At 39.6% G+C, this 17,414-nt stretch overlaps 2 protein-coding genes across 2 annotated transcripts in view; one reads left to right on the top strand and one right to left on the bottom strand.

Annotated features, from left to right (window-relative positions):
* The window catches only part of LOC125491308 (alpha-mannosidase 2), a 76,910-nt gene that overhangs the window by 23,307 nt on the left and 36,189 nt on the right, over positions 1-17,414 (bottom strand). The gene's annotated exons all lie outside the window — the stretch shown is intronic.
* On the top strand, positions 10,887-15,191 carry LOC119694698. Its single transcript, XM_038121572.2, has 2 exons — positions 10,887-11,967; positions 15,078-15,191. Exons 1-2 carry the CDS (start codon positions 10,990-10,992, stop codon positions 15,093-15,095), a joined length of 996 nt encoding a protein of 331 aa, XP_037977500.2. The 5' UTR covers positions 10,887-10,989; the 3' UTR covers positions 15,096-15,191.

The following is a 17,414-nucleotide window of genomic DNA, read 5'->3' on the forward strand; positions in this document are numbered from 1 at the left end:
TACTTATTTATTAAACAGCCAACTGCCTCAAACTGTTGTAAATTGTGATTTAGGGGATCAACTCAGATAGTAAATTACTTCTAGTTTGATTGAGATGGACAACTTGTTTCTGTGTCTCGTTGGCTAAACGGGTCGAGAGGTAAATACAAAATAAATTTTAGAGTATGGACAAATGTATCATTATCATTAAAATATTTTCTTTCAAAAGTACCTACTTATTTATTTTGATTTAGTTTAGTAGTTTAGTTAGTATATATGTAATTATACGGATCTTGCCATACACTAGATGAGTAGGTAAGTACAAACAAAAGTACTGACTAATTCAGTACAAAACCAAATTCAACCCAACACATTTTACTTTCACATTTCCATTAAGTACCTTATTAGAAGTTATTATGAACTATAAGAGACTAATTCAGTACAAAACCAAATTCAACCCAACACATTTTACTTTCACATTTCCATTAAGTAGCTTATTAGAAGTTATTATAAACTATAAGAGAATAGGGCGCCCCTAAATTGCTAAACTTACCAGAGGAGCTTACACTTCAGACAGATACGCGATATTACTCAATTTCCTATAACATATTGAATACATATTGGTTTGGGAGCAGGTACCTAATGCCTATGTACTGCCAATGCTTCCAATTAGCAACGTATTGCGGCGGAAATCACAAGTACCTAGACTACCCAGCCTAAACCTCGGTCTGAGAATAGTTAACTACTTTGTAGCAGTGCAAGTTTACTGTACACACATGGATTTAGCTACAGATAACATTGAATATTAAAGCAAGATTAAGTATAGGCATTAGGTACAAGTTACAACTGCTAACTGCTGGAATACATACTTTGTCTGGCAGTCTCAGATAAAGTTACCTCGAACCAATTAGTACAATGAATGGAGAGGCATCAAGCTACAATCCTATGGGCACGAAATTTACATTCAAAAAGTAGTTTAGGTAAGTACAACAGAACCATTGCAGTGCCCCCATTGGCCCGCAAGTGGGGCACGTGACCCAGGCCTATTTCTCACGGACGATGTAATGGCGGACACTGAACAAGGCGATGACGTCACACCACTAATTTCCTTAGCCTTAATACCATTACGTTGTAAAGACGCAGCGGTCCCGTCAGCCACGCAATAATAGCCTCTGGAGACTAATCGCAAACAATTAAAAACACATTAAAACAACCGCGATGGCTTTTTATTAAAAACTGTCAAAGGAAAGCGAACTTTGTAAATAGAATGTCCTAACGGCTAAGTGTTAAACGCTCAGCTAACAATAAGGAGATTATTTTAATGTAGCAACATAAATTAGGAATTACTCAAACACAAGAGACTATCTCGGTAGTGCAAACAATTATATTTTTATTTTCAACAAGTAAAACTCGAATTAAATTCGTGGTGAAGCCAAGTCTTTTGTTAGATGACAAGAATATTTGTATATACTATCAGTACATAATGTACATTGATTCACATGTGGAGACCGGCAGCGGGCCGCGGGCAGGGTCTAGGAAGCCACACAAAGGCGCTTCAATCGTACGGCGATGTCAGTTGTGATTAAACCCTGTTATTCATAAATAAGTTATTGAACGTTTTAGCTATTGAATTTTTTTGTCGCTATCTGGCAAAGAACTTATAAATAACAGGGTTAGTCGTTGTAGTAATGCTATTAACAAATACACGTGGTTTGGTTATATTTGTTAAATACGCAGGGACGGACCAAGACGGCGGGATGACCTGGAGGGTCACTCTAGATAAGTACGTTTAATATAATGTCATTCATTAATACAATTTTTCAATATTTTATTGTGTCATAGTGATGAACGTTTAAGGCGGTAAGCTTATCTACTATTAGTTAAAGTATATTTAAGATTATTATAGCATATCGCTGTTGCTTATCCAAATAAATAAATAATAAAAAATACAGTCGTAGTTAAAGCAGGAGCGCTCTTAACTTCTTGTTAATGGTCCCGCCAAGCTGAGAAACGGGTTTCACTTACATACAAGGGTATATGTGGAAGATCAGGGGAGTGCATTATGTCAGGCCAAGGTAGGACCTACACAAGTTTGTTAAAAATAATATGAGTTTCTTTTTAATATACACGTTGAAATAATTAAGTTTCGTACATTTCTACCGCTGAGTAGTTCTCTGATGTAGAAGTATGCATTTTTCTGACTGCAGCCACAGGTAACAACTAACTACCCACCAGGCGAGAGCGAGTTTGCTTTGTAAGCAACGAATTTTAATTAAAAGATTCATTTCGAACAGACGGTGGCGTTTTAAAACCACCAATTGCGAAGTTTGGATCGCGTTGTAAAGTTTTGTCGTGTTGTTAATAAGCACTCTGTGAAGTAATTACCTGCTATACCTCATTAATTTTGTCAAACAGGACACTGCCTATTGGCTTTAAGCCTTGTCTTTTAGTCCAGAGGAATTTATTTGTGACACAAGATAAGAAGGGTGTTTGCGGAGCCCATTGACATCCACCGGTGGACAATTACGAACGGCATCATGATGATCATCATAAAAATTCTATAAGTAAGTAACCATTGTAGAAGGAAATATCAATAATTATTATAACCTAGGTATGCATTATGTATCCAGATAAACAATAATACGAGTAGGTACTAGTTTATATAATTGCGAGGCCAATAATTAATAATTATGTGTATGGGGCAGACAAAGCTGGGTGGTACCTAATCCGTATGCATAAATAATCAACAACTGGTCGCCTAGCATTGTGGGGGCAGACGTGGGGCAGCACCACACACACACATACTGGGGCAGATCAACACACACACACACACACTGAGACGTGCTACACTCCTGCTCCACTGCCAAGGGCGAGTGTGAATGCGAGCTATCAAATAACTTCCCTTTTCTAGCAACAATTTAGTTGTAGATAAAAAAGCATTATTTCGGACTCTATAGCATAGAGTCTATAGCATAATTATGCCTTTATGTAGGTAATTCTTGATTTTGTATGTATTTTTTTATTTCCTTACTAAAATTACACTAGCTATATCATGATCTTTAAAATTAATGAAGCACTATGAGGAAAACGAGTTTCCCGTTTATGGATGCGACAAGACACATGCTGAAGATGCCACACTCCTTGCAGGAGGCCTGCGCCCCGCCGAGGGAACGCACTGATCACGATGATACATGGATGAGTTGAGCTCACATGACTTCAACCTTCGACTTAACGATCACTTGATCGTGTAGCGACATGTACAGTTTACTCTGGAATCAAAGATAAATAGGAGTTACGTGCTCAGTGCCGAGTCGGTGAGCTTTCTCGCTTTCTGTCTCTCTGCAAATCTAGTTACGCCACTAGACTTTGCTTTTAGACTTACCATTCATATTGAACATGCGGCAATCCAGACAAAATAAATAAACTCTTGTGTTTAATATTTATATATGAAAAATTATGACTTTCAAAAAGCATTACAGTTTTACATACTACCATTCAAAACTTTAAAGAAAACGTTTTTTGGAAACAGCAGAACAGCACTCCCGGAAAAATGTACAATTAAATTTCAAACCACCGATGTAACCGGACAAGCATTATAGTTCTATTAATATGTACAAGTAGCGTCAATACGGTCGACTAACAAGTGTATTAGTGAGTAGGGCATTAGCTAGGCTAGAATTACAGCTAATAGGGTGATTCATTACGAGCAGTGCAGGTCCCGGCCGGGCAGCCCCGACCTTCGCCCGCGGACTCACTGCTTAAGACAGGCATGTCGAGCGAGGACCGGCGAATTTCATTGCCATCGCTTTTGCCAACTAACTAGTCAATGGCATTTATAGCTTATACAATCAACAAAGTATCATGGTAAAACTAAGAGATATGTGAGCACAATATCTGTACACCTAGAATTATGAATGTTTATGTTTTCAGGCATACAAAACAAAGTGGCTCCACTGGGAATGCTATATGAACCATGATTTATGAAATAAAAATAATGTATGTAGACTTCTTTTTTCTAACTGAATATGGCGTTAATTCGACCGCTACGAAAGTTATAAAACCTCTGCACTGAAGTTCGACGAGCCAGTCGGCCCGGCGCCGCCGCCGGCCGTGGATCGGCTAATGACATTAATGAGGGAATGCATCGCTCAACTGATCCACCAGCACGCGCTCGGGAGCCGCGGGGAGTGCCCATGGCTTCCGACAGAATACACACATTACACGCTGTAAGGAGGTACTGGTACTACCCTTTATTCTAATTAGTTAGTCTACAGGCCTAGCACAGGTTGTAATGATTTGTGGCCAAAGAAAGCTGGCATGAAAATTGACAAATAGTACGCAGATGATAAAAGGTGGCAAAGAATGGTACCTACTGATCCATTTAAAAAATTAGTTTGCAAGTAACAAAGTTGTCGCAAAAAAATATTTCATCTAGCTGTTTTCTCGGGTCAAAATATTTCTTATAAATATAGGGTAGATAGTAAGTAGTTTGATTTTAGCTCTGAACCCGACTTGTGCGAAATATCTACTGCTGACTTGAGTGGAAAAATAGAAAACATTTTCCCTTGCAGCCAACTCCAATGCAGCAGCAGTCAAGTGGAAAGTTTGAAGCAATCATTCTATTTAAATGGTCCCGGCAATCCTTTGAGCTCTGCAAAAAAGATACTAACAGCTTTGCTATTTTTTAAAATATTTTATACTATTTTAAAGGAGGCAGAATCGGGATGGCACTTCAATCGCTGAAACATTGAACAAAGCCCTTATGTAACAGCTCGTATATCGAGATTAAACTGGCCGATATTGTATTGTGCGCCTTTTAGCATGGGATAATACTCTAGTTTACGAAAAACTAACACCACTTCTTGTAGTAAACGTGCCAGTTGCATGCCATCTCCCATTGCATTCGTTTTATTGCTCCTTTAAAAACTGAGCGTCCCTCAGTAGGCGCGGCGTATTCCGTGATACAGGGTAACTCCTGGCTGGATGTGGTGCAATTCATACATTCAGTGGCATGCCAGCTGCCGTTTAATCGTTATTTGTCAATCTAGAGTGCCCCTCCAGGTGCCGCAGTGCCATGTCTTCGAGGTGAAGCCAGGCTCCGCAAGTCAGCTCCCACCGGGGACCATTACAAACTACAATCCACTATGAACAGAGAACATACAGGCCGAAGCCGCAACCGAACTTGGTACGGAGTTTAAACCATTCTGATAGTTTTGGTATTAAAAGAGTTATGAATTAAATTTATACCATTCTCAAAATTTTGGTATTCAAAGAGTTAACAAATACTTAAACGCTTCTACCTAGTCACAATCATCAGTTATTAGTCGTGATTGGCTTTCCTGTGAATTTTTTTCCAATTCAGACACACGTATGTATATAAACGATAAACCGCAGGTATATTATCAGATTAATTTACACTACTCAAATACATTTTATCACTGAAACTTATCAACTGCTTACCTATCTACCTACTACCTCATTAAATTTATCAGATCTATTCAAGTTATATTCGATTTGACAAATGAATAATGCTGCTAAAGGATTGTTGATTGCTAATGTCTGATGAAGGTACGGTAGCTGGCCATAGTAGTAGAGTACTTATTCAGTTTCATTTGTTCTTGTAGCGACGCGGAAACCAATATGATTTGACTTCACAACGCGGGCATAATATAACATATTAATTGACATGCGGCTTCGGTTAGCGGTGGCGCCGCGTGTCATTCGAACTACATTCTCCAGTCCCAGGGGGCGTACTGCGACCTCGCGACACGGTAGTTTGGAAGGCTGCCGCGACAGCGATGCCCCTGGTGCTACGCTTCTATGTCAATGTTAGCGACTTCGGGGACTTCACACACTCGTAGTTAATATGAGATGACATAGAATAGAATACTACTTTATCGACTAAACAGAACACAGAAAATTACAAGTTATACAGTGGATATAACAAGGCAGCCTTATCGCTTAAAGCGATCTCATCCATTCAACCTTCAGATGGAGGAATGACTTAAATAATAAATGAGGAAGGGGTACTGTGTGAAACTCAACTCATAGAAATAAATGTCAGATTAGATCCAGATTTTACCGTAAGCTTCCATAAACGATACTATTAAAGATTTCAGTCGTGGCTCCGACTGTAATTTGCTTTGTGTCATAAATATGGTGTTAAAATGTTTAAACTCATTTTAATTATTATTGCAGGAGTTCATAAAATGAGTTACTGATAGTGGAAAACGCTTTCTTCCACCTCAATTGACTGAAGCCAACAAATCGAAATTGAACCGTGTGCCCTGCAATAAATATCTACTAATGAACCATAAACCGATACATATCGGCTGCGGACACACGACCACGGACTTAGTATCGGATTGCATCATCGTCAGGGGGTCTCTCTACCTTACGATAAACGAAGTTGCGGAGCTACCACAACTACATCTCTTTGTTTTTTATTAGGTACATATTCTATTATCAGTGAGGGTGAAGTACTCGTATATGCGCTGGCTCTTCCGAGCTGGACCATTCCTAAGCATGGACCATTCTCATCATACTGACCTGGTGGGTTCACATATCTAGAAGTGCTAAATCTAGATATGCAGGTTTCCTCACGATGTTTTCCTCCACCGTAAGAGCCATGGTATACAATTGTTCTTAAATTCCAAAGAACTCATGGTACATGTCAGCGGCGGGATTAGAACTCGCATCTCTGCATGGCGTCTGAAGCTTACCTTAGGCCCGGGTCTCCTATTTACGCCGTAGGTTGCGTCCAGCGTCACGCCGTAGGCCGCGTCACGATGCTCACTATAGAAATGTACTGATGCGGTCTCCCTCACACGCCGACGTTTGGCGCGTAGACATAATGAGCGTTGTGACGCGGCCTACGGCGGTGACACTTGACGCGACCTACGGAGTAAATAGGAGACCCGGGCCTTACTGAGGTAGCACAGCTCTAGCTCAACTATCGTTCGTCCGTGTCTGGTGAAGCTACAGAGCCCCACCAGGCCGCATCGGTGGCGTGGCTGCATCGCGTCTCCCGGGACCTGCGACTTGAACTTGACATCCAATCGCGCTGCGACCGCCCCCGAGACGCCCGCAAATCGAAATGTCCCACGCAGTTGTCACACGTTTATTTTGGGATCCATGTTTTTTTCTATAAAACTGTCTTTTTAACCTCCAAACGAAAAAAGATGGAGTATTCTTACGTGTAACTCAAAGTGCGTTGACGTGCGTCAGACGCGTCCGTTTGCGTAAATGAATAAAACTTACACTAGGCGTACAATTTTATGCCATGGTCCTGTCTAGTTGCCCGTCGTTAATCCTTTTAGCTTTCCCCAGCGTGTCACTTATCGCCTGTGATCGATCCACTTTGCCGCTAACAGCTAACAGCCTTCACTTGCATACGCGATGGAACATCACACGACACATACACGTATGTAAGCGAGATTGTTTTCAGTAAGTATTGATTACCATCAGATATTCATTACAGCCCTAGGAGACATTGCCCTAAGCTTTGTTTATTTAATAAGTAAATAGCTCAGTTATGTACAGACGTGGTGCATGTATATAACTGTAGGTATGTATACGAGAACATGTAATAAACCCGGTGTACAAAGAAAATTATGACTTAAAAATGGAGTCTGCATTTTAGTCTAAAATAAGACCAACATAACTTTTTTTCGCCTGTCTGTCTGTTATCTATTTGCTGGCGCATATTTTGGTAATACTGAATGGATTTTGTGCGGTTTCACTTATAAAATATGCACGTTGTTGGGCAGAATGTAAGCTTCGGATCGTCAAAATCGGACGACAGGCAAAAAAGTTGTAGAGAGATACATTCGGTTTACATTCCGGAAATATGTTTTAAGGCAAAGCGAAGCGAATATTTTCATTTTATGACTATGGACACAAAATATAGGTTGAATTTGTTCTACAAACGTGTAAAACAATACAGAAATAACAGAAATAAGAAAGCTTTAGATATTATTAATATAAAGAATCGACCACAATTTATATCCATGTTTACATTAAGGGACTGCGGTTTACTTCCAAATAATGTAGTGGAATAACTAACGTACGTGGTTACCGCGAGTCGCATCAGGCAAGTTTGGCATGAAGCTGTCAAGCGAAACTTTCAGCGCTCGCTGCACCGCGCGCGCAAACTCGGGGCGTCATAAGATGAGGACGTCAGACGCAGGCTGTCTCGGGAACATTAGTTAGAGCAAGTGATACAGGGTGGTTGGGACTGGAGCGAGCGTCTGATGTTCCTCGCGCATCCGCCGCTGACGGCTGTAAGCGATACGGCGCTTTGTCGACTCGCTTCACATGGTAATTGAAATTTAATGCAACGTTAAACGAAGCCGCGCTGCAGTGTGTAATCATGACACCAGCGGCGCAGATTAGTCGATTCTAATGGGAACTGAGCCGTGTAACATGCAACAACGTGTAATATGCAGCGTTTAGGCATGGCTCAGTCGGTGAGCACCTTATTTATGTTCTTGAGTTATTAACATCGGCCGGAGCGCGCGGCCGGGAACTTACAACTTTGTGAACTGCCAACAATAAATAAAAGTATCTTACAGGTATTTTAGAGATAAGATATACTCTCTTGGCAAGATCTCTATTTTGGACGATGCGGCAAAATTGTATCTGTACGAACGTTATAATAAAAATATGATGCGTTTGTAAGTAATCCTTCACAAAACCTTATTTATGTAAACAAAATGAAAAAAAAAACCAATTAATGGTTTCGGTGTTAAACTTTTAAAAACCTCCTAAACTACTATTAACTCCACAGCTTACATGTGGCCTAGCTACAGCAAAGTTCATCAGCAACTCTGTCCGGGGAATGGCGCACTCATTTGGAAGCGCTCGGCACGTTTCAATTAATCAGTCCGTTTAGATTTGGGTAATTTTAATGAGTTACGCGTGACATGGCGCGCAACACGCCGACCGCCGCGCCGCGCGCCGCCGCCGCCGCTGCCGCCGCTGTGTAAATATGCACGGGTTGCGAGTTGCTGCGAACATGAAACGCGCTATGTTTGCCACGCGATACACGCTCCGCTGCAACACCAACGCTGTTTGAACATGCATCATATTTGTCAAATACCGACCATGTCTTCAATTTTGTGCTCCCGCTCAAAGGTAGTGAAATAAGAGTAAAAATTAGCTAACTAAATGTGGACATTTCATTTTGTCATAAAGAACGAAAATATACAGACGAGATATATTCAGTAGCTACAACATTTATTTTATAAATGCAACCATAAAGTTACAGAATGTACTACAATTTCTGAGTTGAGGTTTGACTTAGTTAATTTAGGTTAAATACAAATTAGTGAATGTAGATTATATCTTCATAGCCGTTTAAATAATGTGTTTGCTTTACCACACTATTTAAATAATTACAAATAATTAATGGGCTACATTGCTAGGTGATCGTAATCAAAATTACGTTTATTATATTAAATTGTTTGTTAATAGAGATAATTAGATAACGTACGTCACGTTTTATAGCTTTTTAAAAAATATACGGATTAATTCGCATAATGTCCTGCATCCATGCATGACTTCCATTTGGAACCGTTGTCATTGTAAAATTTAGAAATACATGGTCCTCTGAACGCTAATAATAATAAGCGTATGCAAGTCCATCGAAAATATTTTTTCTAGAAGTGAAAGCACTCTTTTTTTAAACGTTTGCTCCAAAGAATAAGATTACTTTCGACAATCTTAGAATAAAGTCGACAGTATATCGCATAGTTTATACCCGCTGCCGGCAGCAACATACCCGCTCCTACGGAAGAATGAAATTATTCTTGACAAGACAATTTTGTCGCTTATTCACATCGCATCGCTCGCGTGGCGCCTCGCTTTAATATTTTTATGAAACGAGACACAAAGCGGCAAGACACTGAGAGTGGGATTCCACCGCCAGATATTGTTTCAGATACACACATACACATTGCAAGTATCTCAGAATAATAACTGCCTCGCTTGCAAGTATAAATAAACATCACAAAATCAAACACTATTCAGTTTTAGTCAGACAAATTAAGGCTTAATAGCAATCAAGCGAGTATTTAGAGGGTGCTTGGTGAAGTATGTGTTTACGGAGCAATACGGGAGCTTCTAGGAACACACATTAGGTAAGGCACGTGTCCCCACTTCAGTTTAATCGGCGTATTGCGCCGGCATGAAGTTGGGCGAGGCGATGCGATCGGACAGAGGAGATAAATTGAATGTACTCGGGCATTAGGGCGAGTGCAGCGCGCGGCCGGAACACCTGGCGGCGGAAACTCAGTTATCGGCCGACTTGTGCCGTGAGCAACTATGGCTAAGCCACTATCACCTACTCGTTTCTGACGGCGGTCGCCTGATAGATTGGCTGGTGTATCGACACGTTCTTGTAGGTCATATCCTAACGCTAACCTTATTATGTAACGGGCCTGTGAAGTTCCGTGCCTATGTGTTGCTACTGCTATGCATGAAAGGAGCCTCTTTGAGTGAGTATACCCTCAGTTAGTGCCCATTAATGTGACTAATATTTCACCACGTTGAGAAAACCTTGTCTATTTCTTCAAGTTTGCCATCGATGCGCTTAGAAGATATTAATATTTTGGTCATTTATAATTAAAAAGATATTAATAGCAGGTTATATCATCAATAACTGAAACTTACTAATAGGCAATATTGAAAGCCTAATAATCATAGCACTAGTACAAATATGATTGGTAAACCGACGCAAGCACCAATATGTAAATGGGCGCGTGCGGTGCAGTTCCGCTTGTCGGATATTGTATTAGATGTGGGTATGCATGATGATTAATAAAAACCAGTACAAGCTCAGCACTCGTGTTTCATTGACGTACACTTTACTTGGCGCAGCCGGTACGGAATAAAAATTTAACGTAACAAATTTAAAATACGAAGAAGAAACAAATAAACAAAAGTGCCGTTAATGTAGAAATTATAAAAAATATAAAAGTGTAATAAAAAGTAAATTTCGAATAAATAAAAATGGAGGCCGTATTAAAGCCGCCATCGGCCTTTCAATTTGATAATAATTTAACGAGTGTAACGTCAGGAAATCTGTGCAAATCGTGGGAAGACTGGAAAAAATCATTTTTGGTTTATTTTGAAGCTTGTGAACTATCAAAAAAGACTGTAACAGTCCAAATTAATATACTTTTACACGTCATCGGTCCAAAGTGTCGCGAAGTTTACGAACAATTTAAGAAGAAAAGCGAGTCATTGAGCGATGTCTTATCTCAATTTGATGAATTCTTTTTACCTAAAAAGAATACTACAGTGGAAAGACACAAATTCTTCACCCGTGAGCAAAAAGATTTCGAGTCAACGGAACAATACGTCTATGAATTGAATAAAATGGCGGCGACGTGTAATTTCAAAGATCTATGCGACGAGCTTGTTAAAGATCGCCTAATCTGCGGAATTAATGATGGTGCATTACGAGAACGATTATTACGAGAACCGGATCTAACACTGAGCAGAGCCCTCGATATATGTCGGTTGGCTGAGCTGTCACGTGTTCAGGCCGGCAGTATCAAGACTGAGAGGTCGAGTCATCACGTCCACGAGGTAAATCATCACAATGGAGATTGCTCGGAGCAGCCGGGATCAGGCGAAGGATCAGTCAGCTGGGTGCAGTCGGGGCGCTGTCGGTGTGGAGCAGCGCAGGCGCAGCACGCCTCCGGCACGCGGGACGCGCGTGACCGTCGCAGGCGAGGGCGCGGGCGCGGCCGCGGGCGCGCTCGTGCTCAGGGGCGCCCTGGGCCGCCTGCTGCCGCCGCCCCGCCCTACCAAGGTTCTAGTGCAAATAAAGTGCAAAGTGTATGCTCAAAGTGCGGTATAAATCATGAGCTATATAAGTGCCCAGCCTATGGTGTGCAGTGTAACAATTGTAACCGTTACAATCATTATGCTAAGATGTGTAGACGACAAGTTTACGCTATTGATGGTGAATCCAGTGATCAGGTAATATATAATGTAAACTCTAATAATGATTGGTGTACAACTTTATTAGTAAATGGCTATGCAATAGGGTTTAAGTTGGACACCGGGGCTGATGTCAATATATTACCTATACGATTTTTAAAAGAAATTGGCATTTCAGAGAGTGAGCTAACGGAAACTACTATAAAATTACGTGGATATTCAGGAAATACCATCAAAGTTGTAGGTAAATGCAACATTAAGGTAGTTCATAAAGAAAACACTTATATAATCAAATTCATCATAGCAGATGTCGATTCCTCCCCAATTATAGGTAGAAGTTCATGTGAGGAACTAAACTTAGTTAAAAGAATATTATCTATTTCAAAAAACTCAGGAAATACTGAAATTTTGGATGTATACTCGGACGTGTTTGAAGGATTAGGTTGTTTGCCGGGATGTCACAAAATACAACTTAAAGAAAACGTGAATCCAGTAGTACATGCTCCGAGAAAGTTACCAATAGCATTAAAAGATAAAGTAAAAGATAAATTGTCAGAAATGGTTAGTCAAGGTATCATAGCCAAAGTAGAAGGACCAACAGATTGGGTTAGTAGCATGACATTAGCTAAAAAAGCTGACGGAGACTTCAGGATATGTCTAGACCCGCAAGATCTGAATAAAGCCATACGGCGTGAGCACTTTAAATTGCCAACTCTCGACGAAATAACAGCTAAATTGTCGGGCGCTAAAGTATTTAGTACGTTAGATGCAAAAAAGAGTTTCTGGCAGTATAAATTACATGAAGATAGCACAGACCTTTGTACTTTCAATACGGCGTTCGGACGATACAAATTCTTAAGATTACCATTTGGTATATCATCGGCATCTGAAGTTTTTCACAAAACTTTGCTACAACATTTTGAGGATATTGAAGGAGTATGTCAGTTCGTCGACGACCTGCTCATATACGGTAAAGATAGGAAGGAGCACGACGAACGTCTACACCAAGTGCTACAAAGATGCCGAAAAATAAATATAAAGCTTAATAGAGAAAAGTGTAAGATAGGATTGAATGAAATTACATATTTAGGTCATAAAATTAGTCAGCATGGTATATTACCAGATGATACACACACATTGGCAATAAGGAACATGCCGGAACCGAAAAACGTCAAGGACTTGGAGCGTTTCCTAGGCCTGGTGACATACGTAGGCAGTTTCATTCCACATCTGTCTGATAAAACCTCAATCTTAAGAGAGTTGCTCAAAAAAGATATTGAGTGGCACTGGACGGATAGGCACGCGGCTAGTTTCAAAGCTATAAAACAGAGTTTGTCGAGCCCGCCTGTATTGCAATACTATAGTTTAGATAAACCAGTCACGTTATCAGTAGATGCTAGTAAGAACGGCCTCGGGGCATGCCTACTGCAGGAGGGGTTACCTGTTTGTTATGCGTCAAAGTCCCTAAATAAAACGGAACAGGCCTACGCGCAGATCGAAAAGGAATTATTTGCTTGTGTGTTTGCGTGTGAAAAGTTCTATACATATATATATGGTCGTACGGATATCACTATAGAAACAGATCACAAACCACTCATTAGCATAATAAACAAGCCTATTGTAAACGCACCTCCTCGTCTGCAGAGAATGCTTATGAGGTTACAGCCATATACATTCACTCTTGTATATAAGCCAGGTAGGTATTTATATGTAGCGGATGCCTTATCGCGCGCCTGCCATTCATATAGCAACAGTGTTGACCGTGACCTCGAGCCCCGCGACCACCTCGATGCGCAGGCGCAGGTGTGCTCGGTGGCCATCCATAATCCTCTCACTGATTCCCATTTTTTACAGATACAAAAATATACACAAAATGACAGTGAGTTACAATTATTAAAAACCGTTATTAGAAAGGGATGGCCTACACATAAAAATGAGGTTGATGACCTAATTAGGTGTTACTGGTGTGTTAGGGACGAATTAACTTTTCAATACGGGTTAGTCTGGAAAGGTACTCGCATTATTATACCTAAATGTATGAGGCAGGAGATGTTGCGAAAAGTACATATAGGCCATTTAGGTGTAGAAAAATGCAAATTGAGAGCGCGCGAAATTATGTATTGGCCTAACATAAGTTCTCAGATAGAAGATATGATATCTAACTGCCAGGCATGTCTTACCTATAGAAAAGCAAACGTAAAAGAGACATTGTTACAACACGAGATTCCGAATAGGGCTTGGTCTAAAGTAGCAGCGGATTTATTTCACTTCCGTGATCAAACATATCTTTTGGTTGTTGACTATTATAGTAAGTTCGTAGAAGTTATCAACATTCAGTCGATGACGTCACAGTCCGTTGTCGATCAGCTGAAAATTATATTGAGTAGAACCGGGATACCGGATATTCTCATGACAGACGGCGGCCCGGAATTTAATAGCGAGCATTTTAGGAAATTTTCTACCGAATGGAACTTTCAACATGTGATGTCATCTCCTAGGTATCCACAATCCAATGGTCAGGTAGAAAGAACTATTCAGACAGTGAAAAACATGTTAAAGAAGACTAGTTATGATAATTCGGATTTCCGATTGGCACTCCTAGAGTATTTAAACACACCAATTGATAATTCGTTGCCATCACCTTCCGAATTACTTAATAATAGAAAACTTAGAAGTATCGTTCCATGCTCACCTTCATTGTTGCAACCTAAAATACATAAGAACGTTTGCTCAAAGTTACAAAGTCGTAAGATTAAAGAGAAGAATTATTATGACAAAAGTGCTAGGGATTTATCCATATTGAAAGTAGGTCAAAAGGTAAAAGCATGGTTAAATAATAAGTGGCAAAATGGTGTGGTCTTAAGTATAAAAGGAATACGATCATACGCAATACAAATGCAGTCTGGTCGCGTTATAGTGAGAAATCGTAGACATTTAATAGAAGATTCAAACCGTTGCTTATCGCGTACGTATAATGATAACAATAGCTACCCCTATGACGATATAGTAACGATGACGCAGCGTCAACAAGCACCGCCTGAGAGTGGCGGGTCCCCGCGCCCGCGCAGCCCCCCCCGCCCCGGTGTCCCGCTTCAGCCACCTCATGTACCTAATGTAACAGCTGATCCTCACATAACCCGTTATGGCAGGGCGGTGAGACCTCCTGAGCGCTACGGCTTCTCTGCGGCACGATAGGATAGGACATCACGAATATTATCAACTAACTATAAGTGGAATGAATTTTAATTTTATTTTATAATCTTATATGTTAAATTCAAGCATTACTTACAATGTAATAATTGAATAAGTACTTACTTACTTATTAATTAATAAATTTTTGAATGATATGATAATTTATGATATAATTGCTGATGTTTAATATTATACCTAAGCACAAAAGTATAATTTTACTTACTTAATGAAATGTGATAATGAGGATTCAATTTAATTCAAATGAGTATGTTTATAAAATAATTAATATTATGTTATCAATATAATACCTGATCAAATTGTTTGCATTACATTCTTATTCAGTTATGTACGTTAAAATCTACTAGTTATTTTGTTTGTTATTGTTATTTGTAATAAAAATCGCATGAGATTGAACACAAAAACTAGGTAGCTGTTTTTTATGATTATGATTCATTCAAGGTCATCTTATTTAGCCTTATTATATTGATTGTCAATGTTTATTAAAGTACCTACCTTTCCACAAGGCAAGTTTGTAACCATAATATACCTAACAAATTTTGCTCCGGTACTTACGGTTCTATTTACATAGTTTTCTCTCATGATAACCTTATGAAATGAGCTGGTATAGGTAACATTGAGTTACAAATTTACAATACACAAGTCAATGAGTAGGTAGGTATTTATAATGTTTTTGTTTTATTTTAATGATTTTAATTGCATGTATTATGAATAGTAACTATGTTCTATCTAAATCAATTTGGGTAAGTATAAACTTACTGCCTTTATATACCTAATAATATATTATAAACTTACAACCACTTTATATTCAAGATAAAATTGTTGTGAAATTGCTCTTTACAAAATAAACTTATCATTGTACCTGCAGTTTGTCTATGTTGATATTGATATGTACATGAATTCGTTTTTTATGAAATTTGTTATGAAATTAATATTTATGCATGTATACCTACCGTGCTTATTTTTTTTATAAGAAGGGGGATGTCGGATATTGTATTAGATGTGGGTATGCATGATGATTAATAAAAACCAGTACAAGCTCAGCACTCGTGTTTCATTGACGTACACTTTACACCGCTGAAACTCTCAAAAGCTCCGGTCAGTTTCAGGATCCACCGCCAGTAGTTCAGTAGTTCTGTATTGGTATTTAACTTATGAGGGGAAATGCTCCAGCGCACACACAACTTGTGCGAAATTAATTACGGCACTCGGGTGCATCTCAAAGTTCACATGACGTGGTCTGAAGCATCCAACTGTTTGTAATTAAATAATGTATGTTTTTGGTGATGTTTTCCATACATTAAAAAAATATAAGTAATAAGTTAGAATTACAAAACTGTTTTTACTCATCATTCGAGAGAGTATATTTACACGCACAGAAAATAGAATAGACAAATACATACGCAACGTATTATTATGCGTACTTACTTGTATACGATACCTTTGAAGGTGTTAGCAAAGATCTGTCGCTCATGCTGCCTCAGATCCGCCCACATGGCTCTCACAGTTTTACATGAACTCTCGCGAAAATTACAAAAGAAATCCCGTGAATCCAGCATCAAAGGGTTCGAGCTCAGTTTACCAGATAAACCTGGTATTGTGACCCGTGATAAAAGATGAATAATCTCTCGGAGTTATGACGCGGACGCATCACCAAGCACTGTGATCCGCTGCGCGTGACGGAAATAGCATCCCCTGGCCCTGCTGGCCCCGGCCGGGATCGTGGACATAATGGACGGATTATCAGCTTCAACAGCTGCATATTGCCGGATAATTTTTTCACCGCATTTACGTAAGTGTAAAAGGAAATCTCTCGTAGATTTTAATAATGGCATTCTCGGTTTTCGCGAGCACTTTAAATAAACCTCGGTTTCCTCGCGTTTGTCTGGAAGCTTCGTGTTCGTGCACTTAGCCGGGGCTTCGGGGGTTCGTCTGGGAATAATTTCATCTATCAGGAAACATTTACTTACCAGGTAGGTACTGGCCCTCTAACTTGTTTTGACTACGATTCACGGATTCAAATTGTATTGAATTGGACACTAATTACTTCGTAAATGTTACTTCGTTTCGGATTCGTTATATGAATACTTGACGGATACGGATGAAATACTTGATAACAATCTGATATAGAGATAGATGTACCAAACTCGTAACATAAAGATACCTACATGAGGAATGAAAAACATGAAAGGATCATAATGCGTAAAAACTTACCTACTTTATAATTTATAAGACATAGCCTGGTTTAATGGCTTTACAAGGCATTGCCATTAAAA

The sequence above is a fragment of the Plutella xylostella genome, chromosome Z (assembly GCF_932276165.1).
Source record: "Plutella xylostella chromosome Z, ilPluXylo3.1, whole genome shotgun sequence".
Classification (NCBI taxonomy): domain Eukaryota; kingdom Metazoa; phylum Arthropoda; class Insecta; order Lepidoptera; family Plutellidae; genus Plutella; species Plutella xylostella.